This window comes from Anopheles coluzzii, chromosome X, assembly GCF_943734685.1.
Source record: "Anopheles coluzzii chromosome X, AcolN3, whole genome shotgun sequence".
Classification (NCBI taxonomy): Eukaryota; Metazoa; Arthropoda; class Insecta; order Diptera; family Culicidae; genus Anopheles; species Anopheles coluzzii.
The window spans coordinates 4,796,534-4,824,143 of record NC_064669.1 but is presented as its reverse complement, the minus strand read 5'-3'; the positions used below and the strand labels follow the sequence as shown (position 1 = coordinate 4,824,143).

General features: G+C 44.3%; 4 protein-coding genes across 29 annotated transcripts in view; 1 reads left to right on the top strand and 3 right to left on the bottom strand.

Annotated features, from left to right (window-relative positions):
- Positions 1-1,382, top strand: part of LOC120947683 (disks large 1 tumor suppressor protein) — a 53,841-nt gene extending 52,459 nt beyond the window's left edge. For all 22 annotated transcript variants that reach the window (XM_040367087.2, XM_040365403.2, XM_040364513.2 and 19 more), the window contains one exon: positions 45-1,382. In XM_040367087.2, coding sequence (XP_040223021.2) covers positions 45-151 — 107 coding nt within the window. In that variant the 3' untranslated portion in view covers positions 152-1,382. The remainder of the gene's footprint in view (positions 1-44) is intronic.
- Positions 1-27,610, bottom strand: part of LOC120959623 (serine protease HTRA2, mitochondrial) — a 377,171-nt gene that overhangs the window by 47,776 nt on the left and 301,785 nt on the right. The window lies entirely within an intron of this gene.
- Positions 1-27,610, bottom strand: part of LOC120957074 (oligopeptidase A) — a 302,182-nt gene that overhangs the window by 96,496 nt on the left and 178,076 nt on the right. The gene's annotated exons all lie outside the window — the stretch shown is intronic.
- The window catches only part of LOC120958335 (potassium voltage-gated channel protein Shaker), a 119,797-nt gene continuing 106,078 nt past the window's right edge, over positions 13,892-27,610 (bottom strand). For 3 of the 4 annotated variants that reach the window (XM_049609594.1, XM_049609593.1, XM_049609596.1), the window contains exons 10-12: positions 26,804-26,994; positions 26,219-26,659; positions 13,892-23,335 (exon numbers count right to left, since the gene is read on the bottom strand). In XM_049609594.1, the coding sequence (XP_049465551.1) occupies positions 26,226-26,659; positions 26,804-26,994 (625 nt within the window). In that variant the 3' untranslated portion in view covers positions 13,892-23,335; positions 26,219-26,225. The remainder of the gene's footprint in view (positions 23,336-26,218; positions 26,660-26,803; positions 26,995-27,610) is intronic. The other variant, XM_049609598.1, reaches the window with a different exon arrangement.

Sequence of the window (27,610 nt, the reverse complement as noted above, 5' to 3'; positions counted from 1 at the left end):
GTTGTGCCACCGGCAAGCTAATGCTTTCATTTCCTTCCCTCCAGCCATTGTGCAAGGCGACACGATCGAGGAGATCTACAGCAAGGTGAAGAACGTCATCTGGTCGCAGGGCGGCCCGACGATCTGGGTGCCGTCGAAGGAATCTCTATGACCGCAGGCAAGCATCACCTGGACGCTGCCACCAAATATGCGCGCCCGTCCCGTGTCCCGCACCTCCTCCTCGTCGGCCACCGCCGGGCCCCATTGACCACGATCCGGGCGACAACAAGGACTCCCGACACCCCCCCCCCCCAGCAGCAGCTGTAGCAGAGCGGAGGGAGCGAGAGCGCGGGTTGTGTTGTGAGGATGGGAGAGTGGATGCGCTTAACAAACACACAGAACTACCTACCCCCCCGTCTCCCCACCCCTCCCCAAATATGACACTCCCTCCCCCCCACCCCCACCCGGGAAAATGCGAAGAGAAGCAAGGTGAAGGAAGGGGAGGGAAGCAAGTAGAAAATAAATTACACCCCCCACACACACATCTACACCCAACCACACATTGAGAGCGAGACAGAGAGAGAGAGCGCGCGCGGGGGAGAGCAGCATCACGTAGAAAAGCAAGAAAAAAAGCAAAAAAAAACCGGGCAACTATTACATAAAAAGGAAAAAATCGACACACACACACAATTGTTAAAAAAAAGAAGTGAAGAGCGAGCAGAGCGAAAGAGAGCGAGAGAGAGAGAGTGGGAGAGAAAGGAGATGCGTTTTTTTATGTTTTCTTCATACTTTCATAAAACGTATCGAAGGAAGCGTTTTGTCATTTAGCACCCATTAAAATTAAATTGTATTGTAGCGAGAAAGATAGAGAGAGAGAGCAAGAGAGAGAGAGAGAGGCAGAAAGAGGAGAGAGAAAGCGCAAGTAGGAAGGAAGAATGAAAGCGAACGGAGGGCGGCCGGCGTCTCAATCAAACCACACTGAAATTTGTGTGGAAGAAAGAGAGAGAGAGATAGATAAAGAGAGAAAGAGAAGGTTAAAAGGGGTGCAAACTGTTGTTATTTAGTGAAGGTTTTTCGGATGACGAATCGAGAAGGGGGGGGGGTGGAGGGGAGGAGGCAGTAGCTAGCAAAAATCTTAACTACAGAGTCAGAGAGCGAAAGAGAGAGAGAGAGAGAGTGCGAGAAAGTGAAACAGTTGGGTCAGCGAGTCAAAGAAACAAAAAAAAGGTGCTGAGGAATGGGATAAAAAAAAAACAAAACAAAAACTCCACAAAAAAAAGGCAAAACGGCAAAAGTGCAGCTAGCGAGGACGAACTTGGGCAGCCTCGGAAACCCCTCCTCACACACATACACACACACACATACACACGCAGAGTAATAAACTTGAACGTATTTATATCGAATACTTAGACTACTTAGAATCGGAAGCTGTGCTCGTGTTGGCGGCTGTTTTCCCGCTCGGTTTGGTCGCAGGAGCAACTGCAGGGGGGGGGGGGGGAGGGGAGGGGGGGGGGGGTAAGAGGGTTAATTTTATAGAAAGAAATACAACTGTGTGTGTGTGTGGTTACGTTTGTTGTTTGTTTATTCCTTTTTTGATTGGCTTTTGGAAAATGTGGAAAATCGCAAACAAACAGAAGAAGAAGAAAAAAAAAACACACACACACACACAATTTGCGCGAATCCTCCATCCGCTCTATTGGTAGGGTAAGAAGCTACAGCATATCCCAAAAAGCAAAAAAAGAAGTAGAAGCGAGAGAGAAAGAGAGAAGCAAAAGGTTGCAGATTTGGGAAAAGCGCTCTATACATGGCAAAGGCATCGTTTCTTAATAGCCGCGCCATGCGGTGTACTGTGTATTCTTGATATGCTAACACACACACATCCACACACCCCCATTCACACCCCCTCTTCTACCGCTTCCGGTTAGTAAATAATGTGCGCGGAATGTTGTTGTTTTGTTGCCGAAAAAAAAGGAAAAAAGCTTAGAGAGAGCGAGAGAGAGAGATAGAGAGAGAGATAGATAGAGAGATAGAGAGATAGAGAGAGAGAGAGAGAGCAATGTGTAATTAATGAATTTTTCCTTTTGTTTCTAGAAAAGCATTATTATTGAATAATAATTTTATTTTAACTGTAACACTGGCCAAGCAGGGCCCGGGCAGAGTAGCTTTTACCCGTTACGTGCGTGCGTGCGTGTGTGTGTGTGTAGGAGATGTGCGTATAGGCGTTCGTGTTTTTATTTCTAGTATGCCCGACGGTGGCGGCGCTCCCGCGTTCCGTTTGCTCGCCACCTTGGTTTTTAGGCATGCCTGTTTAAGCTTCTCGTTCTTTTTTTTTTTTTGGGTGTTTTGCCGCCAGGTGGTCAGCAAGTAGCATGTATTATTAGTAGCAGAATAAAACACAATAAACAAAAAAAAAAGCAAAACTTAACACTTGACAGTAAAGAAGCAAGTTTGCGCATCGGAAGCGTACAGCGGGATCGTTCCTCACTGCCACAGGAGAGTGATTTCCTCGGCTTCCCCCGGCTCCCTTAAGACTCAGCCTCCCTCCCACACAGCCCAAGGGAATGGCAGTGGAAATAGTAGCGGCACAGGCAGAACCAACGGCAGGCATGACCAGGGCATGTGTGTGTGTGTGAGTGTTGGGGGAACAAAGATTAAAACTTTATGCAATAATGCGCACGATCGAGGACAAAACTCAAACAGCACAGAACTCACACACACACACACACACACACACACACACACATACACACACTTGTATTAGCGGACAATCATGACAAAGAGCTTGGGTGGGAAGGGAAAAACGATCGGGAATGGGTTGCACAATGTTTGGTTGGTACGTGAAGTAAACGTGGTTGGGAGTTCTCAAACAGCCAACTTTTCAGTATTTCGGGATCCTTTGTGTACGTGTGTGTGTGTGTGTGTGTGTACATACCACTAATTCGTAACGTAAACATACTAATTCGACCAAAACGTTGGACCAGCGGCACGTGGAAAGCATCATTTTGAACCGTTTATCGTCGATCGTAGTGTAAAGAAATATCCTTCCACCCCACCTTCCCCTCTCTCCTTCTCTCTCTCTCTCTCTCTCTCTCTCTCTCTCTCTCTCTCTCTCTATCTCTATTTAACCCACCCCACTTTGTTCCGTCCCACCCGTCCCGCGCCGAGGGACAGTGTGCCAAAAGCTGGTAGGAGGTTGTTCTGTTCCGGTGTTAGCTTCCCCTCGCCCGGCTCGCGCCATGTCTCGCCAGAAGCCTCTGGGAGTGCGTCCCGGGGTAATGAGCCGTAGGTGCGTTGTTTGTATGTGCAGCCAAAGCGCGGGGGGGGGGGGGGGCTCACCATTGTGCCGCTCAAACAGCTTGGCCAACCGGGGCGAAGACGTTGAGGTGCTAGAGCAAAGCTGAAGCATAATAATTGCAAAAAAAAGAAAAGAAAAACAATATAAAGAAGAAAAACATAATAATAGTAAACGAAAAACACTACCACCCACGCCAGCAAAGCGACAATGTGGAAAAAGCCCACAGTTAGTGTATTTTTGTTTTAAAATCGTTCCTCTTTCTCTATCATTGCAATGTTGCAGTGTGCTTTTCGGTTCTCTCCTCCGCAACGCTTGGCGCCTGGGTGAGAGCGCAAGCAGATGAAGCAGCAAGCAAGCAAAAGAAAAAAAAATGAAGAAACAAAATGGAAAATGAACGAAACAAAAAGAAGAAAAAAAAACACATAAAATCGGTCCCCGAGAAAATAAAATAAAGTCCACAACACTTTTAGACCTCTGTAACGAAACAGCAAAAGCAAATATATACACACACACACACAAACTCCTACTCACACATATACACATAGAAAGCAACAAAAAGTAAAAAAAAAACAAACAAACAAATGACAAAAATAACAAAGCGAAAAACGGAGAAAGCAAAACATGGCACTGGCACTGGCTGGTGGGCCAAAAGTTGCGCGCGCATTATTGTAAAACCACAACGTGGAGTGAAAAGAAGAAAAAAAACACACACACACACACACACAGTAGGAAAATGCATAAAATAAAATCATAGAAAATGCTGAAAGAAAGAAAAAAAAAACGCAGCCCGCAGTAGATAAGAAAATAGGCAAATTTTCAAAGAAAAACCAACCCCCCCCCCCAAAAAGCATTGCAGCGGACGCGCAGGCAACACACAAATGTTACAAAACAACACGCTATTAGAATAGTAGGTGGCAAAAAGGCAAAAAAAACTGGAGTAAATGAGTATTATAATACACAACACACACACACACCCAAACATATGAAATTAGGAAGCTGCCTTACAGATAGAGTCCCACTTTTTGTATTAAAAAGATCAGCCATATAAGCAAGAAACGTTTATAAATACCAAAATCAGATGATGCAGCAGCTTGTGAGCCCAATTAAAGGCGAAATCCCCATTTGGCACACGTTTGGCAAGCTCGTTCCACTCCCCCCCCCCTTTTCCCCTTCCCATCGGTAGGCTAATTGCTCACAGATTATGGGAGCATCGGGCACAGGTCAAGTAAGGTAGAAAAACAAGGCGAAAAGCTTGTAGCGAGCAATCACATCTATAAAAAATAATCTGCAGGAGTATGGATAGTGTGTGTGTGTGTGTGTGTGTGTGTGTGTGTGTGTGTGTGCGTGCGTGCGCGCGTAATGTAAAGCCCCGTAATGTTGTTTCTGCAAGTTAATGTAGTGTACATTAAGGTACGTCAAGTAAGAGGGGGAAAGAAAAAAAAAACAAGCGACGAACCTAGTGCTGCCCTGTGCAGTGGCACTACACTGCTAATTGATACGTTTGATAGTTTCCTAAATATTTGCGTTCCTTTATCCGTGTGTGCGCCACGCCTTTTCGAACTGGTCGCAGGCAGGCGACGAGCTCGACGGGGGGAGGGGGTTAACTAGGAAGTGTTTGTGTTTGCGCCAATTTGCTTACCGTTTTGGTGTTGTAAACGATTCTTTGCGCTAGCACGTTTGTACGTTTTTGATTCGTTGCGAAGTGTTTGTCAAGCGCAAATTAGCGCAAATGTTTGTTTTAGCGAAACCAATCCGAGCGAAATGGTAAAGCGTTTAAGCGGCTCAGCAGAGCAAGCGACGAACCCCCTTTTCCCACTGTGGATTAGTTTTGTAAGTGTGTGAGTGTGTGTCTGCTATACATACATACATACATACACACATACACAAACATGATAATTAAATGAAAATGATGGTGAAGAAAAACACATAAATACCAAACGAAGGGTAGGACAAAAAATCCGTTACAGCATTATATTGTTGATTGCAAGTAGTGATGAGAAACTAAAACACAAGAGAGAACAAGTGAAATGGAGAAGAAAATAGCGCAAGGCTAGAGAAAGAGAGAAAGAGCGAGAGAGAGAGAGAGAAAGAAAGAGAAAGAAAGCCAGGTAGAGAGAGAGAGAGAGAGAGAGGGGTGAATTGGCATCAGTCCCCGGGAAAACGTTTAGTAATGGAATAGCACGAACTACTACTAGCCTGGGAAGGAGCGGAACGGTTAAACGCGCTGCCGAAACAAACAAACAAGTTGTGAAAATTTCACCAAAATTATAAAACCCACAGTTGCGGCGTTGCGGTAGGGTGTGGCGGTGGTGGTGATGATGGTGGTGGTGGTACGCGGCGGATACGCTGGTTAAAATGTTGGAACACATTTGTTTATGTATTGTATTGCAATAAAAAGTGACAAACACACGTTGGTGCAAACTGAAGCATTTGGTTGTGATATTGTTTGCCAAAGGTCCGAATGCGTCCCGGTTGGGGCGTGCGCCTCGAAGGTATGCATGAATGCGTTTGCACGTTTTGCACACACACACACACATACACACACAGCTTTTACTGCATAAAGCTACAAATATTTAGCAACGTTTTCAGATCAAACAAAACTCACTCACACTATGTTCTGTGCGCCCTGCATGCATACTTTTAGGCGCTGCGTCAAACAACGTAGCCCGAAACGTAAACGTCAGGGTGAGATTTCAAGGGTTTAACTGTTATTTTTATTTCTCTAAATAAACGATCTTTCTTCTCTTATTTCTTCTTTTATTTACTTGAGCTTTTCTTTATTGTTGAATGTGATATTATTCATTAAAGCTATGACACTACTAAGTTGCATACCGGCAGGCGCTTTGCATGCATGCGAATGTTTCAGCCTACCTTTAGGCGCTGCTTACCCGAGACACGAGCCCGAATGTTCTTCATTTTTATCGAAACAGAAGAAAAACCGCCCTAAAACATACACACACACACACACAAACACATTGAAACGTAAAAAAAAAGAATCAAAACACACAGTAGACACACGGGGGGCTGGAGTAATTTTTTACAGGAGGAATGTGTTTGGATTGATTTATTTTCGCAGCGATTTTTTTTTATAACGGTTATAAAACATTTCATAATCTTAACAACGTCTTTATTTTTTTTTTAGTTCAAGTGTTTCTTCTTCTTCCTCTTCTTTTCCTTCTTGCTCTGCGTCTTCTTCTTCTTCTTCTTCTTCTTCTTCTTCTTCACCGACTTGTTCGCCACCATCGTGGCGCTTCTCGCTGCACACCGCACACTCTTTTCGCGCACACGCACCCGCACACAGACACACACACGTCACATCACACCGCACCAACCCGACCCCCGGGGAGGAGGGGGCAACGGGGATGGGGAGAGGGGGAGCATAGAAATAATGTCGAGTAATGTTAAGCTGGCTGAGCGAAAGGTTCCCCGGATGGCGCCGCACTGTGCCTACCAGGCAGGCGCTGTACAACCCGTGTGCCTACCATTCAGGCGCAAGGTGGCGAGCTTAGTGGTAGTTTCCGTTCGCTTCCGTTCGATGCGCTCAATGTGTGTGTGTGCGTGGTGCGTGCGTGCGTGTGGGTGTGAATCCGTACTTCAAGCTCGTCTCTCGCTAAGCAGGCGATTAATCTCGTACGAGCAGGCAGCACACGGAGCCTTTACCCTTCTGTTGTTCGTCGCATTTTTTATCCTCATCTTCTTCGCCCGTTCTGCCAACAGGCAGAGGGGGTAGAGCGGGGGGAGGGGGGGGGGGGGTGGTGTGGGGTCTGGCGTTACCATCATCCCACCACGCGCGTGTACGGTAGCGCTAGCAAAGAACCGTTTTTGCTGGCGCTCTGTCCAGCTGGCGCCGATACGCTTTTGCCAGCGTGCTGGCAATCGTGTTAATTCATAGTGATTAGTATTATTATTATTAATAATAATAATGGCAATAATAATAACATTAATAATAATATCAATAATAATAATAATAATAATAATAATCTGCTGTTTTCATAAGCGGTCCCGCTCTTATTGACAAAACATTCCCACACCTTTATGTCGACAGAAACTCACAGTGACCGTTCCGCATCACTTCGTCCCACGTACACGTACACATACACACTAGCACATGTAAGTCTGTGTGTGAGTGTGTGTGTGTGTGTGTGTGTTTGCGTGTGATTACTGTCTGATACCGTTTTTTCCGTGATTTCTATTTCTATCCTTTTTCTCGATCTCGAGCATTTCCCTCATGTTGTGACCGTTTTTCTCCTCCTTCTTTTCCACCTTGCTTATCTCCTCTCTTCCTTCGTGATTATTACTTATTATGCGTTTTTAGTTTGTTTTCTTCTTTTCTTCTCTAGCCAAGCTCGCCATTCGTTTGGTAGCGCGTGTTTATGTGTTTTGTTTTCGTTTTTTTGTTTTGTTTGTTGTTGTTGTTGCTTTGGATTTTGTTTCGACTATTTATACAATCCTATATCACCTTAACTAAGTTAGGAGAAAGAGAGAGAAAACACTGTGGCTGCGTTCAGTTTGTGGATGTGTGTGTGTGTGTGATTGGATGTAGGTGTGTGTGCAACATTTTGGCTGCTTGGTATCACCTTCGTACTAGTGTATGGACCGACCACACAATCAACACACACAAACACACACACACACATCCTCTTAAGCACACACACACACACACACACGCGGGCAAACAAACACACGCGAGTGTAGTTTACAAACACGTACAAACAGCAAGAGGACGATGCTTTATTTATTTATTTTGCTTTGTTTTGTATGTCCATTTTGTTCATCTTTCTTTGCCTATGTTTGCATGCGCTTGTTTGTTTGTTTGTGTGGGTTTCTTTTCTCTTCCATTATTTTTTTTATTGTTTTATGATATTTTCTTTCGGTTGCTCAGTTTTTTTTTTATGTTTTTTTGGTGTGATTTTCATCATTCTTTCTCCTCTCGTTTTTTCTTCTCACTCCCCTGCTTTACTTTAAATTACGTGAATGAAGTTCTTAAAAAGCTGTTTTTCGCATATGTTTTTGTTGTTGTTGCTATTTTTGGTTTTCTGTTTGTCCTTACACAGGTTTGCTTGCCCCTTCCGCTGCTTCGTCTAATGTATTTTCCTCTTCATCTTCTTCTTCCTAATTGTTTGTTCGCTGTGTGGGTTGTTTTGGTTTTGTTTTTCTTGGCTTCCGCATAGCAAACAAAAATACCCTGTCCCCCACTAATGCTTTGGTATGTGTTTCCGTGGTAAAGGGTGTAGACACTGTGGGCAGGGATGGAAGGGTGTGGAGAGGGGGGGGGGGGAGGTGAGCGGTGTAATTGGAAAACCTTTTTGCAAGAAACAAAGGTTGGAAGAGAGACAGAGAGAAAAGAGAAATAAAGAGAAAGGAGAGAGAGAGAGAGAGAGAGAGAGAGAGAAAGAGAGAGAGAGTGTATGAACGAGATGAATGGGGTTGGATGAGAGAGGGGGGGGGGGGGAGGTGGGAAATCTACAACCCTTCCTTACTTCCCCGCTGCGGTCCTAACCTATTGTGGCTTTGTTGTGTTTCTTTGTCTGCCTTCTCTTCTTCTTCTGTTTCAACTTGGCTGTCCTCTTTTTCTCTCTTTTGCATCCAAGCTCATCTCGTGCGCTTGTGTATTCGGTTTGGTTTGTTTGTTTCTTCTTCTTCTTCTTCTTCTTCTTCTTATTCTTCTTCTTCTTCTTCTTCTTCTTCTTCTTCTTTTTCGCACATTTAATTGTTTCCGTTGTTTTAGTTCGGTGTCATTTTAGCATTGGTTTAGAATTTGCACGTTATGTTGTAGTGTAGAGTGTCGGGCGTGTGTACTGAGCGGTGTGGTGCAGTGTGTATGGTTGTTGGGTGTACTTCTTCTTTATGCTTCTTCATCCGTTTTCGTAATTTATCACTTTTTGCGCAACCTTCACTCCCAGTCGACAGAGGAACAGAACCACCACGGTCAAACGCTCAAGCTTTTTCCTTTCTCGTAAACTTTCACACACACGCTCTCTCTCTCTCTCTCTCTCTCTCTCTCTCTCTCTCTCTCTCTGTCTAATTCTAATGCACCAGTATCGCTATCGCTTAGTATATATTATCAAAAAAAGCGATTCAAAACCTTGCACTAAGCGTGATACCGGAACCCTTTAGCAGACTCGTTGGAGGCGCTGCACAGCCACCTCGCGCTTGCTAAATATAAGAATGTATTTGTATGCAATTGTATAATATGATTTGCATTTTTGGAATCCGTGTTTTGTTTGTTTATTTGTTTGTTTTTGTTGTTGCTGTTGTTTATAGACTCAAAGCTCGTCCGGTGATTAGCTCGCTAAATTGCAAAAAAAACTTGCGTGCATGAAAGCAAAACCTTGCGATGGGTGGGCGTTGGGTGGGATGAAAAGCATCATCCGCATAGCACGCGGCACACCTAGCGTGCCTCTAGGTAAACACTCGCACATTCACGGGCACGTGATTTCTTCCTACACAATCATTCTCTCTCTCACTCTCTCTCTCTCTCTCTCTCTCTAATTGATCGTAAACTGGCGGCTACTGAAAAGGACACAACCCGGATTCTGTCGGACGGAAAAGTGGGTGTCAAGAGAGAGAGAGAGAGAGAGAGAGAGAGAGAGAGAGAGAGAGAGCGAGTGCGCGCGCGCGGTAAGGTTTGGCATGCGCTTGGCTTGGGAGGAAGGTGTGTTGCTATATGCTGCTTTCTTTCCAGACCGGGAAGGGTTGGTTGGAAGCCAGTGAACGCGCTGGAGCTGGAACCTAGGGGGGTGGGGGGGGGGGGGTATGGGAAACCGGAACGCAAATACAAGAGACACTGAAGAGGCGCTTTACGTTTTTCAAACATATTAAGTTTAATTTTATTAAGTAAAGCTTTTTGTTGGTTTTGGTTTGTTTTGTTTCTGTTTCTGTTTCTGTTTTTGCCATACCGTTATTATTTTCATTTTGCTGTTGTTGTTGTTGTTGTCGCCCTTTCCCTTTCCTGTGTTTCTCTCCTGTGCCCTGTGTATGTGAGTGTTTGTTGCAGTGTAGAGGGATATTTCTTTTACGTCTCAGTGTTTGTGTGTGTGTGTGTGTGTGTGTGTGTGTGTGTGTGTGTGTGTGTGTGTGTGTGTTTGTAGTTTTACTTTTTACTTCGCTTGCCTCTGAACGTACAATAAAGTATGTGGAAAAGAAACCCATTAACGAGCGATAGTTGGCAGATTATAGCTTTGCAGAAGATGCGCTATAAAGAGGAAAACGGGTGGATGGGTGATATCGTGCAAGGAAACAGTGATGTGCGGGAATGGAGGGTGGGAAAGGGACGGGCCACCCTCTGCTAAGAATCGCACGCAGCGCAAGCACTACCTCAAACGGTCACGAACAGACGAACCTGGAACAAACTGGTTTTTATTCAGATTTTCTCCCCATCTCTTTCGTTCTCTCTTTTCTTGGTTTTTTTCTTCTTTTTTTTCTTTCTATCCTTTCTATTCTATAACGCTTACTTCTTTGATATATTTCTTCGCTTCTGTCTGTTTTCATGTCACGCTTTTCCTATTCGCTGCTTTTGTTTCTGCTTTAATCCTATTCGCTGTTTCTTACTAGAATCCGACAGGCGGCTATGCTTCCGCGATTCCTGTTGTTGTTTTGAGGAAGGAGCGAGAAAGCGCTGGTTTCATGGGAGCATTGGAGTGGGAGAAATCGATCGGCAAGAGGTTTTCCAGTGTTCACCTTCACCTCGATCCGGTTTCACCCGGTTTTTGTCTGTTGCGTTAATAATGCAATCAAATAGAAAAGGAAAATTAGAGAAGGTAAAAGGCAGGTAAGCAAACTATTTGAAGGCTTTGCAAACGAGTTAGATTTTGTGGGGGGTTTTTTGCTTCTTCTCTGAATAGTTTGTGATTTGTGTTGACAAAACTTTAGCTTTCGTTGGGGTTTACAGGAATGTTGCAATATATTTAGTATTCAAAATTCAGCGATTATCAATCGTATTGCAGCGACAATCTCCTCTGTCCCGCGCTCTCTCGTTTCTTTTCTCCTCTTTCTTGCCTTCCATTTTCTCCATCACATTATCCTTTCTGCACTACCTTGCCCTCGTCGCCTTTTGATTGCAAAAGTTCGCTCTCCTTGTTGGCTCACTGTTGCACACTCCTAACCCGTTTGTTTCTGGTTTTGGTTTTAGCAGCTGAGTGTGGCATATCTTTGGTTGGCTTCTTTGGTTGTGTGCGGTATGCGGCTACGCTACCTTGTTGCTGTCACTCATTGCTCTACCTCTCCTCTCTCTCTCTCTCACCCTTCCTCACGTACCACCCCCCTTTTTTGCGCGCTACTTCACACGATGACGTTTGAGGTTCCGTTTCGCCCGTCCTGCTTCTGCCATTTTGGGGAGCGAGTCTCTATTGTTCACCGTTTGGTGTGTGTGTGTGTGTGTGTGTGTGTGTGTGTGTGTGTGTGTGTGTGGGAGTGTGTTTGTCTAATTACTAGCGTTTAATATACGAGCCTGCCTTGTCCATTTTGCTACGTTTGCTTGTATGTTTCGTTTTTTGTTTTGTTTTTTTTTTTCCTTTAAAGAGATATCTGCTTATTTAAAATGGGTTTTAGTTAAGCTTACTTTTTTTTTGTTTTAATCATAAGAATTTTGGTTCACTGCTTGTGTGTGTATTTTCGCTCTTCTCTCTTTCTTCTTTCTCTTTCTTTCTTTTTCTATGCCTATCTTTTTACCCACTCTCTATCTTTTCCTTTCGCGCTGTTGCACTGCTGCTTCCCTCTGCCGCTACTGTGTCTCTCAACATTTCAATGTTATTATTATTACTATTTTCATTATTATTATTTGTATCATTATTATTATTATTATTATTATTATTATTATTATTATTATTATTATTATTATTATTATTTTTATTATTATTATTAATATTATTATTTTCATTATTATTATTATTTCTTCTGCGATTTTTTCCCCCTTGTAGTTCTGCTTTCGCTATCTGTTTAGCGTCTGTGTGTGAGTTTCTCTCTCTCTCTCTCTCTCTCTCTCTCTTTCTTCATTTAACTACAACACTCATGTTCGCTTCACACACGCGCCACACACACACTACCGGCCCCTTTTGCACACGGGTAGGCAAAACCGGCCGGCCGCTCCTGTACGCTATCCAAAAGAGGAAGAAATTCGGGAAAGGGGTTTTTTTTTTGCGGACTTCGCTTAATTCTATGTGTTGCCATCGTTCTTCGCAGCCTCTTGCTTTCACGCCTCCCCTCCCCGCATTCACACGCTCCTGCCCGCCACGCTCCGCGCCCCCACTCACACAAGGCGTTTGCCTCGCATTCCGGCTCCCCGCACGCAGTTGCGCCCGCTCATTTGCTCTAGTATTTTGTTTATTTTGTTTGCTTGTTTGCTTTGCCTTTGCATCCTAGTTGTCTGCTTCCATTCGCTTGCTGCGTTTGTGTTTATTTTTGTTTTATTTTTTTTTTTGCTATGCTTTCCTTCCTAGGGAAGAAGGGACCAGTTGGAGCAAAGGGCAGGGGAAAGTGGTAGGAGGGGGAAGAGGAGGGGAAGGGGAGGGGGGGGGGGAAGTGGCGGTTTTATCGTTACGCGATTTGCTTTAAAGATAATAATTGCAGATTTTGGGAAAAATGTTTATTTTTTTTTGTTGTTGGTTTTTTTGCTTCCTTTTTGTTAATTTTTTGTTTGGTTTGTTGTTTGGTTTGTTGCTTTCTTTTCTTTCTTTCTTTCTTTCTTTTTTTTTGGTTTTCGCCGTTTATAGCTGCTATACTATGCGCAGCGCATTTCACCAATTTCGCCCACCCGCCGCCCACATTGACGATCGATATCAATCGGTTTCCATCGTTTGCTTATATTATTATGTATATTTATGTATAGTCGCAACTTCGCTGCGTTTTTTGTTTTCGCGTTTGTTTTGGTTTGGTTTGGTTTGGTTTTTTTTTTTTTTGCATTTTACTCTCGTTTGCTTGTCACGGTCTTTTGCGTCTTTTTTGTTGTTGTTGTTGTTGTTGCCGTTTGTTGTTAAATTTAATTAATTTTGCATGTATGACTGCGCCGCGCGCACCCTTTACCGTTGTTGCGTATCTTCAACTTTCGCACTATCTGTATTGTTGTTTTGTTTTTTTTTTTTAGTTCTGTATTTTGGTACCAAGCTTTTTTTTTTTTTAATTCTGTTTTTTTTCTGTTCATGTTGCTGAACTACTAAATATGCCCTTACATGCTAGGTTCTTATTTTGTTTTGTCATTTTTTTTCGGTTCTTTTTTGTTTTTGCTGTTTTGTTTTATTTCGCATCGAATTTAGCTTAGCTGCGTTTGCTTGGCTGTTTGCTTGGTTTAGTTTTTTTGTTTGTTTGTTTGTTTGTTTGTTTAATTTCTACAATAGGTTTCGTCATCCCTTCCGTTTCACTCTTCCATCCTGCCGCCTCCCTCCTGGATGTCCTTGTGTAAGTTAATGTCATGTTTCGTAAATGATTTTTTCCTCTCTTCTCCTCCTCCTCCTCCTTCTCCTCCTCCTCTTTTCCCTTTTCCTTCCCTACTCTCATCTCTATTACCTAAACATACGCACATGTTTTTAAGAAGATGTTTTGTTTGTTTGTTTGTTTGTTTGTTTGTTTCTTTGGGTTGTTCTGCTGTGGTAAGTTTTAACTGCTTTTTTTTGCTGCTGCTGCTGCTGCTGCTGCTGCTGCACGAGTGAATGGTGGTTCTCCCTGTTCACGTTTGCTTTGTTAGTTTTGCTGTTTCTACAAGCCGGCATTGCACTCTAAGAAAAAACGTTTAAGGAAGCAAGGAAAGAAGTTATGGATAATGGCTCTCTTGTGTATATATGTGTGTGTGTGTATGTTGTGTGTGTGTTTTTTTTAAATCTTTTTTGTTTTTAATTATTTTATATTAGGTGACATATTAACTAGATTGGCTGATGACTCGGGCTCGGACCAGTCAGAACGAACGTCGGTGCTTGTTTAAGGGGAGAGGGGCGTCCGTGTACCGGTTTTTTTTTCTTCTTCTTGCGTGTACTGCCTGTGGAAGTGTGTGTTGTATGTGTGTGTGTGTTGATGCGTTTCCACGCTCTCTACTACGCGGCTTGCTACCGCTTCCTCGCATTTCGCTGTCGTCTCCTTTCCCCGTGCATCCTTACACCTAGCTTGATTTTATCGTCTCTTGTTTTCTACACGTTAGGACTAACTAACAGAAGCGGATGTGGCGACAAACTTACATGCTAGAAAAAGGGGGGAGGGAGGGGGGGGGGAGGCGCTCCCTCTTCTCCCTGCGCTACTCTTTATTATGTTGCTTTCTTTCTTTCTTTTCTGCTTTTATTCATTAAACGTTTGCTTTAGTTTGATTTAATGTTTACTCGCGCGCAGCTGAGTCTTAGCTTTGGTTTGGACATTTTGGTTGGTTTTGTTTGTTTGTTTTGTGTGTTTGTGTATCTTTGTTACACTACGCGCAAGCACGTCTCGAAAAAGGTAAAAAGGGAAGGATTACTGAACGTGTGGCGTGTGGCGTGTGTGTATGTGAGTGTGTGTGTGTGATTTGCCACCAACGTTCTGTTGTTGGCCGGCCTGCCTGCCCCGTCCCATCGCCCATTCCCGAACACTGGACACCAGACCCTGGAGCAAACGCAAAGCAGCGCAAAAACCCAGCGAGAGTGGCACGAGTTTCGTTTATTTAAAAAGTATGCCGTTTTTGGTTTTTGGTTTTTTTTTTGGTTGCTTTTTAATGTTTAAATAGAGAAAAAGTGGAACGCAAACACAACGGCGGCAAGGAGATAGGAGATAGGATCGGCCTGCGCCTGTGCCTTGACCGTTGTCGCCTTTCGCTCGCTTGGTGCGGATTTATCGCACCGAGCACGCACCACTACTAGAACGGAATCGGATTTTTGGTTTTGGTTTTGGTAGTTTTTTTTTTGGTATTTTTTTGTTTTGTTTTGTTTTGTTTTGTTTTTTTTTTTGCAAATGGCAATGGTGGATTTTGCTAGCTTTTACTTGTTTGCACTTCGCTGACCTTTCTTTTTTAACCTTATTTTTGTTTGCTTTGTTAAAGGACTATCTAAAAAGGTAAATCTTATGTTTCTACAACGATTCCTCCTCTCCTCGCTGCCTGGCTCCACTACTCTACACACACTCGCTCTCTCTCTCTTTCTCTCTCTGTCTCTCTCTTTTTTTCTCGCTCACAATTTTTGCTAAAAGAATGCAGATTTCTTCTACTTAATATTTCTCTCTTTTTCTCTTTCTTTCTCATTCTTTCTATCGCTAAAGGGGCGCTCGTCAGTGTGCTCATTCGGGCAGGGTTTGCTTTTTTTTTTTAATAGCTACCTGTAGCTGGCGGGGTATGATGACCTTTTTTGAGTGTGTGTGTGTGTGTGTGTGTGTACATGTATAAATATACATATTGGTGTATGTGTGTCTGTATGTGTGTGTGTGTTTTTTTTTCTGAATGCAAGCTTAGCTCTCGTCTCCCCCCCCCCCCCTCCTCAAAACAACCCTTTCCGGAGCCTTCTCTATTGCTTGTTGCACAAAAGCCTAGCCTAATAGCGTTATGTTTATTCCCTTTTCGACCTTTCTCTCCCTCCCATTCTGTCTCTCGATCTTGTTCTCTCTCTCTCTCTCTCTCTCTCTCTCTCTCTCTGCACAAACAATGTTAGGGCGTGTAGCGCTACTAAGAGTTAAAAACGATAGCAACAGTTCCCCTTTTTTTCTTACCGGGCCGGCGCCGCCCAACTGCCAATAAATGTATATGTATAAGTATTTATTTTCCTTGTGTGTTTTTTTTTTGTTTGTTTTGCATCTCAGTGTCGTTTGCAAAAAAAAAAAAAAAAAAAAAAAAAAACGAGTCGTCGCTCGCTACCGTATATTACCGGCATTAACTGGAGAGCTCGCTGTTGCTATTCGATTTTTTTTGTTTTGGTTGGGTAATGAATACGCGTTAAGATTACAATTTTTCTTTGGTTATTTTTCACTTTCTCACTCGCACACCTTTTTTGCCTCTCTGTTGCTTTGTGTATGTCTTTATCTGGGGCTGTCTATCTGCCTCTTTCACTGTCTCTCTCTATCTGTATCTCTTCCTCTATTTGTTTGTTTATTGCCCTTTCCTACGTCGCTTGCAAGATGTTTACTTTTTTACTTATTTTTCACCGTGAAGCTGTTTTATCTGCTCTTCTCTCTTTCTCTCTTTATCTCTCTCTCTCTCTCTCTCTCGTTTTGCCAGTTATTTAAGATCTTGTTCATTTTATGGAATTATTTTCATTTAGTTTTGGCAAATGTTACACTGTTGCAGTTGTTTTTATTAACTCCTGTTTCGCTCTGTTTTGTTTTCATTAGTTTTATTAGCATACACACTCACTCTCTCTCTCTCTCTCTCTCATCTTCTTATTCTTGGTTTTTGGTGTTATTGTTTTCATGCACAATTTAGTTTTTTCTTCTTCTTCTTCTTGTTATTCTTCTGTTTCTATCGCGCCATTTTTCTCTCACTCGCAAGCTCTTTCTCTCTCTCTCTCTTTACACTGTTTGTTTTTTTTTCTAAATTTTCCCTAGTTTATATTAGAATTTTGCGTGCGTTTTGGGACTTTTTTGTGTGTTGGTGTGTTTGCATGTTCAGTGTGATAGGCTGCTGTTTGTTTGCTACTACTTCTTGGTTATTGTTTATTGTTTGCTCCTGTTACTCTTTCTGGATTGGATGATTTTGGCGTGTTTTCTCTCTTGCCCACGTGCAACTGATGTTGGTGATGTTGATCAACGGCTTTGAGTTACCTCTCTTTGTCTCTCTCTCTCTCTTTCTTTTACGCACCACCGTACTAGGACTAAGTTTTGTGGGTCGTTCGTGAGGTCAAACGGTATGTTAGGGCACAGCCTTAGCGTCGGTATCGTTCAGTGCGGGTCCAGTTTGCAGCCGAGATAGCGTGTTCGAACAAACAGCAATGTTCCAAGACAGTATAAAACACAGTGAAACAAGCGAAGAAGGGATCACGCAAGCAAGTCACAGCGGTAGGCGTACAGTGGGCTGCATCGGAAGCTGCCCGTGCTTGTGGCGTTTAATTGACATTTGGCTGGGTTTGAGCGTCTGCGACGGGCTCGCAGCGAAGCACTGGTAGCGCTTGTAACCTCCATCAGCACATTCCTTTGGTCAGCTGGTTTTCGAGTTTTTGGTACGATCTTTAGTCGTTGTGAATGTACAATCTTGCAAGTATGGTCATCATAAGCAAAAAATGCGAAACTGTATTCCGGTTTACTCAAACTTGCAGGTTTTGTGATATAATAATTATTAAAAATCATCAAAGCAATATAAAAAATCATACCAATCAAAAATCGAACCGAAAACAAAGGGAAGAAAACTCAACCGAAATCAGAAAAATACCAAAATGAAAGACAAACCAAGCTGAATGTAAACAAGAGGAGAAAAAAAAATCAACCGAACCTTTGTTAAAGGAGGAAAATAAACAAATAACAACACAAAGAGGAGATAGCAAAACAGAAATAAAAAATAAGAGACAATCATTAGAAAATCAGAAAGAGACAAAAGAGCGAGAAACGGAAATACAGTGTGAAACTAAAGGAAAAAAGCAATATGTGTAAGAGAGAGAGAGACAGCGGTGAAGAGAGAGATGAAGTGAGAGAGAGAGAGAGAGAGAGAAAGAGAGAGAGAGAGCGAGACAGCTAAACAGATACTAAGAGTCCAGGTTACATTAAGGGACAAGGTGTAAGGTGAAGAGAGATAAAGAGATGTCCCTGTGTATGGGTGCTAATCTAAACCACAGCAAACGTTTGACGTTTGGTTTTTGTTTCCATTACTCAGTCGAGATGTGTCGATGTGTCCGGCTTTGTGCCGGCTCCGCTACAACACAACCTCCTCCACTGCTTTTCCGGCCCGTTCGGTTTTACGAGATTACGGAGTGGTCAGCCCGAGTAACGTAGTGTATTAGTGTGTAATAAAAAGGACGCAACAATTGGGATGGCAGCACTTTTTCCTTAACAGTTGTGTTTGTGTGTGTGTGTGTGTGTTTGTTTGTTATTCTACTCTTCGTTACTTGTGTGTGTGTTTTGTTACTCTTTTTGTTTTGTTCGTTCTGTTTGTTTGTCTCCTGTGGTTTTCATCCTTGTGTTTTAGGTTTTGGTATTGAGTTTATTTTTTTCCTTTTTTTTTCTTTCTTTTTCCACTTTTCAGCGATTGCGGTTTTGTTGCTAGTGTCATTTACACGGTGCTAGCTTACACACGCCATTTTAGTTTCTCTCTGCAGTTTTACATCTTAATCTGCACGTTTTCTATGCTGTTTTGTTTTATCTTCTACACTGAGGTCCTGTCTTGTAGTGAACTTGTAGGTGTTGTGGTAGATGTTTGTAAAGTTTGGTTTGAATGTTTCACTGTTTTCACGTGGTGTTTTGTTGCTTCTTTCTTAACGCTTTATCGCTGTTTACCGCTTGCTTACTAAAGTTTGTTTTTTTTTTTTTTATGTTGATGATGATGTATCGTTTTAGTGTCACTAGTGTGTGTGTGCTGCCGATTCTGCCGATTGTTGTTCGTGAGCCTCTGCTACCAACTACCTCTGCTCTACCACTCCCACGGTTCAGCTGGATTTAAGTCTATAAAGAGCATTGCGTGAACTCTTTCTCCATTTAGTTGATAAGAAGAAATTAAATATATTTGATAGAGTAAATCAATCTGATTAAGAGCTTCTACTGAAGTTTTACTCCTACCTATAACATCCTCATTATTTGTTTGTGTTTTTTGTTTGCCTGTTGTGGTTGCTTTGTTTTGCGAGAGAGAAAGAGAGAGAGAGAGAGAGAGTTGCCGAGGGACCGAGTGTAAGAAAGTGGAAAAGGCAGGAAGGAAGAGCGAGAGAAGAGGGAGAAGTGAAGATATAGTGATGGATGGCATCGCACGCACGCGAGTTTGTGTGCGTAGCTGTAGTTGAGTCAGTTCGCAACAATACTTCTCTTCTACTCTTTCCCAGCGAGGGAGAAGCACAAAAACGAAATGCGAAATAGTGTGTGAAGAATAGCCGTGGCAGACCTTTCCTTCACCATTTTCTCTTCCTCCATTTCATTCCATTTTCCTTCCCTGCATTGAAAAACAATAAAAAAAAAAATTGATCAGCACGAGCCCGTCAGGTATTAGAGGACGTATAGGACGTTTATTTAGAATTTAGTTTGTTTCGTTTCTGGCTAGATACGGACAATGAAGCATTTCGAGACTGAAAGAGACAGAGACAGAGAGAGAGAGAGAGAAAGAAAGAGGGAGAGAGAGAGAGAGAGATAAAGGGAGAGAGATTGAAATTGAAATACATCAACCATTCGTTGAAATAGCTGAGATTATAGTCACCACTTCTCTTCCTCTCTCTCACTTTCCCCTTTCTCTCGCTTTCTCTCTCTCTCTCTCTTTCTCATATCTCCATCATACTCTCTTTCTTCGTCTATCACTTTCGCTAGTTTCTTTTCTACCTTGTTACGCATCGTCTACGATACTGTATCTACCACCTTCACCCTAAGCTTCGCTGTCCCATTCCACTGTCCGTCCTCTGTGTCTGTAGGTGTGTAGTTATCTGCCTAATTTGCCCGCAAGGCTAAAACGTAGGTAAGAGATTTAGTTAAGTTGTTTTTTGTTTGTTTGCCTCCTTTGACTTACTCAAGCATAACAAAAACAAAAATGTCCCTCAGTTTGGGTTTTGCCTTTAGCTTAAGTACGCGTGTATTTCGATCGCTCAACTGCACCATTTCCCGCTCGTACGTAGGGTGCCCGACCCAGCGCGGGACGGTAACGCTTATTAGATAAGAATTCGTAGTAAGATGTGGCAGAAGAAAGAAACCGAAAGGAATATCTACACACATTTCGGGAGGGAGAGCACGAGCCCAGCGTGTGCTGGGTTCGTCGTCTAATGTTTGCGTCGGCATCGACGCTTGCTTTGTTTTTTTTTTTATTGCCTCCCCTGTTGTCTTAGTGTAGAAAGTGTGTCTGTCTGTGTCATATGTCGTATGAACTACCTTTCCTGCTTGATTCATGTTTAGTTTTAGTAGTAGTAGTAGTAGTAGTAGTAGTAGTAGTAGGAGTATTATTTAAAGAGCTGTTTGAAGACTTTGGACAAGGTTTCTCTTGATAACGAAGACATTTGGAACAAGAGGGACGGGCCTGTTCTATCTCATCGTGCAACTAACACTATAACAGTACCTAGTACGCATCAGCTTACTAACACAGCTTTGGTTCGCGAACAAGCGCGCGCGCGCACACGCGCGGAATACACTAAGACGCACACTACACACTACTATCGATCTGCCGCTGCTGCTGCGCCCTCTACGTGGCCTACGTTACCGGACAATCGTTCGCCATCGTGACAGTGCGATGTGAAGGCTCGCGTTCGTGTATGTCTGAATAGATTTTTAATGAGAAATGTCAGACAAAAAAGGAGGCGGGGGGGGGGGATGTATGGGTATGACTTTGACTTACTAGCGTTGCCCTTTGGCATTGTCTTCTCCTGATAACTATCTTTCCCTGTAGCTCTCTCTCTCTTTCTCATTCTCTCTCTCTCACTTTCTCTCTCTTATAGCTTGCAGCTTCGTATCGGTAATTGTAGTTGCTGCCGATTAATTTCCATAACAAAGACCTTAGAGAGAGAGAGAGAGAGAGAGAGAGAAAGAGCGCGAGAGCGGGATAGAGAGACATAGAGAGAGAGAAGGAGAGAAAGAGAGAGAGCGTTGTATTTCGCGCGCGCGCGTGTGTTTGTATGTGTGGGTGTGTGTGTGTGTGTTCGTCTTCATTCATTCTACACGCTTGCAGGTTTTCTATTGCCAGCCATTACTCTAAGCTTGCTCTCTGTTGTTGTTGTTTTCTGTATGTTGCTCTCTGTTGTTGTTGTTGTTGTTGTTGTTTTCTTTATGTTGCTGCTTCGATTGTTAAGTTCTTGAGCTTGTGTGTTTAATTTGTTATGAAGTAGTAATTGCAAATGAATTTGTGTTTCTGTGTGTTTTCCTTTTTGTTTCGTCTGTTTCTGCTTTGCTTCATCCTTTTGTGTCTATCTCACCGTGTCATTAATTATTGATTATTTATTTACTTTTTGGTTTCGTTCCCTTTGGTTTAGCTGTTGGTTGTTTTTTCTTCCTCTTTTCTTCTTCCTTCCTTTGTAACAGTGGTAGTAGTTAAAGTTGTAGTAGTAGTAGTAGTAGTAGTAGTAGTAGTAGTAGTAGTAGTAGTAGTAGTAGTGGTAGGTTTCTCATTTCCTTTTCCCATCCCTCATATTAAAACGTTAGCCCTAGTTTAGCTTTGCCGCTATCGGGTTTTTTGCGTAGCGTTCACTGCTTAACTACTTTAATTTGCCTCTCGCGCGGCTATCTCCCTAGCGTACTTGTTGTCTTCTTCTCTTCTTGAAACAGGTGCGTGTCTTACACTCCTTCCCCCTTCCCATCCTCTCCTTTCGCGTTTTTTTTGTTTGTTTTCGGGTTTCCTTTTCACACCTTTACATTAAAGTTTTGTTTGTTTGGTTTTTGGGTTGGACCAGTAGCTGAAAAAGGTTTTGTTTGTTTTTGTTGTTGTTGTTGCAAAATACGCAACTAAACTGCGAATAATATTACTGCGCTGCTCAGCTCTCGCCGGACTCGCGTCGGACGAGTGGAACGGACACGTTTGTGTGTATGTGTGTGTGTATGTGTGTATGTTGCCCCGTGGTTTCCTACTCTTCGCTCTATCTATGTTCTCTATCTGTTTGTCTCGCTCTATTACACCTTTCGATCGCTTGCTCTCTCTCTCTCTCTTTCTCTCTCTCTCTCTGTCTCTCTCTTGGTCTCGGTGCCCTGTACTTTTCGCTCAGCCATCTTTTTTGTTTGTTTTTAGAGTGATTTGCTAGCTGGGAGGGAGACGGGATGAGCAGTGTATGGAGTATGGTACTGGCTAAAGGCTAGATATGCAGCGTGTCGGATATATTGTTGAGAGAAACGGTGCTTGATAGTGCGCATGGAGTAGGCTGATTGTTTCCCTGCTTGTTCTCTTTAGCGTGTTTTTTGTTTGTTTGTTTTTTTTTTGGTTTTTCTTTGTTTGTTTGTTTGTTTTTGGTATCATGTTTACGTTCACTTTCACTTTTTGGCGGCTTTTGCTTTTTCTTGCTCAAACAACGGGAAAACAGTGTAAAGCGAGCCGGCTGCGCGCGCGTCGACTGACCCTGGACGCGATCGTTTTTACAGTGTAAGACGCCCTATACGAGAGTATTTTGTCTAGTATTTTTTTTTTGTTTTGTTTGCTTGCTTGCTTGTTTTGCTTTTTAATCGGTTGACATTTGCCCGATAAAACACGTTCTTACAACCTAATCCACATACACTAATCTTGATGCACTGACGTGGTTTCACTAGCCGGACCGGGAAGGATGCTGCTGCGGTACTGCTGCTGCTGCTGCTGCTGCTCGTCGTCGTCGTCCGCTTCTCTGGTTTGCGCGCGACGAAAAACCGCCCGAAGTTAGGCAATGCTGTTACACTGGCGGTGGTGCTGCTGCTACTGTCCCACTACTAATCACCACCCACACCACCATCACCACTACTACTTGCTGTAATGGGGGTAAGCGAGGGAGGGGCTACAAGCGGGCCGGCATCCCATCGCTGCTCCACATCTGCTCCCGTATTTTTTGTTTCCCCGTTGCAGAGAGCGAGTGCACGAGAGAGAGAGAGAGAGAGAGAGAGAGCGAGAGAAAGAGAGTGAGAGGTGTTAGATGGGGAGGGGGGGAGGGAGTGGGGGAAATGGCGTCGCTGCTGCTGCTACTGCGGGCGGTCGAGGCGTAGCCGTCGACTCTTCTCTGCTGCAGGCGCAACGGGCGGGCGGTGCTCCATCGTTGGCTCTAGGGGACGGGTTTTCTCAGGAGGCTGTTGTTGTTGTTGTTGTTGTTGTCGCTATTGTTCCTTCCCTCTTCGCACCTCTCCTCCTCCTGCTCCTCCTTCTCCTCCTTCCCTCTTCTCTCCACTCTACCCGCTTGTGCGGCGTTACGGTTGGCGTTAGGGAGACCGTTCAGGAAGAGGAAACGAAACGAAACGAGGGGGGAGGGGTGGGGGGGAGGGAAACGGAAACACCGGTTCAGACCGCTCTCGGTGAAACTGGCAGCCAGCGGATGAGCTCTGCTGGCCAAAAAATAGCGCGAAGTGTTCGTTTCACTATCGGAGGAAGGAGAGAGAGAGAGAGAGAGAGAGAGAGACAGAGAAAAAAGAAAGAAAGAAAAGGAGAGATTGTTAGATGGTGTGGTTCATGTGTGCGTCCTCCGACACAGTCGCGTCTGTCTGCGGCGTGGTAGCTAGAGAGAGACTAAGAGAGAGAGAGAGAGAGAGAGAGAGAGAGGGTGAGAGAGTGGAGCCGCTTCAGACAGATCGCGAAAGGAAGGAGCGACCGAGCCGAGTTTGGGGGAGCACTAGAAGGTTGTACTGTACACGGGAACATAACACAGACATTGGAGGAACATTGTGGTTAGGAAGGGACAGGGACAGCCGCAGTTCGCCACCGAGGGCTTTTGGGAGGGATAGGACTTCACTGTTGGTTGTGTCTTAGTCGTTTCGGTCAGGTCGTCTGACACGTCCGGTACACGTCATCGAGGTCGTGTTTTTTTTTTTGGAAAGCAAGAGTCGGAGATCGAATTGCGTATCGTCTTCTGTCGAATGTGGTAGTAGTACGTTGGTACGAGTAGTTCGATTGTTGATCTTTCCATGTTGTACATTATCTCTCGCGCCCTCACTCACTCTCTCGCCCTCTCTCTCTCTCTCTCGCTCTCCCGCTTTTGCCGGCATCTGTCAGTGGTGCGCGTTCGAGAGAGTGTGTTATCTGTGTTATCTGTGTGATCTTCCGCGAACAGGGAGACATCCTCAAGCTCGACACAGCTCGAGAGAGAGCGCGTTGGACGCGGACCGCGTCGGTTAGACCCCGCCCCATTCCGCTCGCGGGGAGCAGTAGAAAACAGAACGAAAAGAGACAACTAGCTACGGTGCCACGCGCTCTACACCTACAGGCTACAGGGGGGGGAGGGGGGAGCTTCTTTCGAGCAAGCTAAACGCAGCAGCACCAGGCAATTCGAGCAGCCGGGCTACAGGCATCATTCCGATCGTTTGTGGAGCTTGGTAGAGGATCTAGAGGGCACGCAAATCACACACACACACACGCACAGGTGTACTCTGCGTGTGTGTGCGTGTGCGCACGCTGCGGGATATTGCTTAGCGAGCAGCAAACTAACTAAAAGAGAGAGAGAGAGTGAGAGAGAGGGGGTCGTAGCAAAGAGATAGAGTGATCGCAGACTACTGTGTGTGTGTGTGTACTTTGAAGTGGGAATTTCACTACCGAAGGCAGTTGCAATGTCTGCTGTGTGTTAGTGTAGAGGTCACATTGTCTGTATGAGCGTATGTAAATGTGTGAGTGTGTGTGTGTGTGTGTGTGTGTGTATAGACAAGAGACCACAAGAATGGAGAATGTCATGTTCTTGAGCTCTAATCTTGTCGGAAGAATTGGCAGCCAGTCTGCCCCGTGTTTGCTTCCCCCGTCCACACCCCGTTTTGCTCCCTATATAGATATGGATATATAAAGTGCGCGAACGCCTCCCGTGCCAGAGAGCGAAACGGGGGGGGAGGGTGGAAGAAGGGACTGTGTGCGACTGAAGTGCAGACAGAGCTAGTAGCACTGCCCGGCTCGCGTGTTTGCGGGAGCATTTATAGGAAGGTGGGCATCCATACAGATCAGCCTGCATGAGAGTGTTTCAGTTCATGTATGTGTGAGTGTGTGTGTGTGTGTGTGAAAGGGCAAAGTAGAAACGATAAAACAGTAAACGATGGTTACCAAAACGGTAGCCAAAAGAAAAGAAAAAAAAAACAATAAAGAAAAAAAACAGAAAAACAACGAAAAAGGAACAAGTGGTAGCAAAAAACGGCAACAAAGAGAACGGAAACTGAATCGAAACGTACAATTACAGGTGAGATAGTACTGGTGCGAGGCGATTTTCTTGTCTGGAAGGTTTCCCGTTTTGCTAGGTTTATATTTTTTTTGATTTTGTTTTTTTTTTTTGCAATTACTTTTAGGTTAGGAATTTAAAATCAACGGCTTTTTTAGTTTTTATATATAATGTTTTTTAGATAGATCCTGCCCCCCTCCATGATCTGTCGCCAAGTGGACAAGCTGACTGTGTAAACATTGTGCGCCGAAGCAGGGACTGCTAGTGTCATTCTGCCCGCCTGTAACTATGCAACACGCGTGACAAGAGTATCTTTTTTGGCATTTTTAAGGGTATGTAAAGAAACGTGAATGTTTTTCAAAAATTGCTTTCAATCTTTCTACTAGTTCTGTTTCAACATTTAATATTGGATGCCACTTTTTTTATTAATATTGAAAGCTTGTCAACTGTAGCAGTAAGAAGTGGCGCAGGACACAGTATTGCTTTGGCAGCCGGCTTTAGCTTTTTGTTTTTTTTTGTTTTGATGGAAGAAAAACGATACTAAACGATGCCAAATAATCCCGATTGTCTTTCGAATTGATTCTGTGTGTGTGTGTGCTTTTCTTTTCTTCTCTCTTTCACACTTACACTCTATCCTATTTCCTTCTCACTTTTACCGTACCGAACAAGACAAGGGAACACATAGGGAGGGCGCGCGTGAGTAGGCGTGGTTGTGTGAGTGACGTGTAGTTCAAGCTGTATCATATTGTATTCATATTCCAGGTCAAGGTGCGTTTAATGAAGGAGCAATGCTTTACTTACAGGCCGCTTCTGGTGCTCGCTCGGCAGTACAGTACCACGGGCCGGTAGGAAAGGGATATGATGGGGGGGGGGGGGGGGGAGGAGGAACAAAATGTTTATTTTTGTTTGTTTTGGGGCGGAAAGGGGGGGAAAAAAAACCGCTGGCAACGGCTAGGACAGGGTAGGAGAGCAATGACAGGACGACGGACAGGCGACGAACCCGCACCCGACCGCACCGGCCACCAAGGCGAGCACCGTCGGAAGCCTAAATACAGAACTATAATTAAAAATAAAGGTAAATTATAATATAAACTAGCAGAAATAGCCATACCCAGTAGTCAGACATCGGTTTCGATACTAACAGCTAAAGCGCTATTATGGCGTTGTTGTAAATTATTATTCGTTCCACCGATGCTGCCGGCACCGCCGGCCACGCCCCCGACGGCACCGCCGACGACACCGCCGGCACCACTGCCCCCACCAATACCGAGGCCTCCACCGATATCACCAACGCCGCCGCCGCCGCCGCCGCCGCTACCTACACCGCCACCACCACCTAAACCACCACCACCACCACCACCACCGTTCGATGGTTGTTTACAGCAGTTCTGTTGCTGCTGCTGCAATTGTTGTTTATCGGTAAGATGCGCTCCTAAAAATGGAACCATACGATTTTGTTCACCTAATAGGCCGGGCGTTGTCTCGACCCCGTCCTCTAGGTCCATCATGTCGGACGACGATTCGGACAACGAAGTTTTCTTTAGATGTTGACCTGCGGAGCAAAAAGAAAAAAAAGAAAACAAACAAAACGGACATTAACACACACACCCACACACACGACACCGCTTAAAACCGCTGTTGCGCAACGCCGGTTGCATACGGTTCAGGCGCGGTTTCGCCTTTGCCGGCGACCTACCCAGAGTGCCAGGAAGATACGGACAGCTGGTAACGTGATTGAAGTTCTGACTTTGCATCTCCTCCTGATCCGTTTCCCGATGGTAGAAGTAGTTGAAGTTGCTGACGATAACCGGTACGGGCAGTGCGATTGTCAGTACACCGGCAATCGCGCACAGCGAGCCCACGATTTTGCCCCACACGCCGACCGGCCTGGTTTTGCGCGTGTTTTTTTTTGTTTTTCCGTTGATTCGAGCGTTGTGTTTCGGAGGTGGTGAACATGGAAAACAGAAACAAACAGTTAGTTGGAAGAGCTCAGGTCGCTCCGGACAGCGCTACACATTGAAACACAGTTTGGTTGGAATGCATAACGGTGTGTTTGTGTGTGTGGGTGTGTGTATTGGGTATGTGTAGTTTGTAAACGAACAGTAAGGCAGGAGCCGTATGCGTCTGTTTTTTTTTTTTGGTTGCGTTGTTGCTATGATTGCGGTAGTGTATTGAAGCGACCGATGAACGATGCAACGTCTATCTACGGGATGCACAGGTGACAACAGCGGAACACGACATCTACATGCATGCGGGAGGGAGGAGGGGAAGAGATGGGAACGGTTTGTCTTATTTGCCGATTGCAAACATCGGACAAACCACCATGCGGACGATAAGGCAACGGTAAGTGTAGATGCGCACGCAAGCAATTCTGTGGCACTTGGGGAGAGGGAGAGAGCAGAAGCGCATGGAACGCAGGCAGGAAGGAAGCAGAAGGATGATAATGGTGTGACGCCGCACGCAGCGGACTAATGAATGGCATGAGACGGAACAGGGGGTCCCA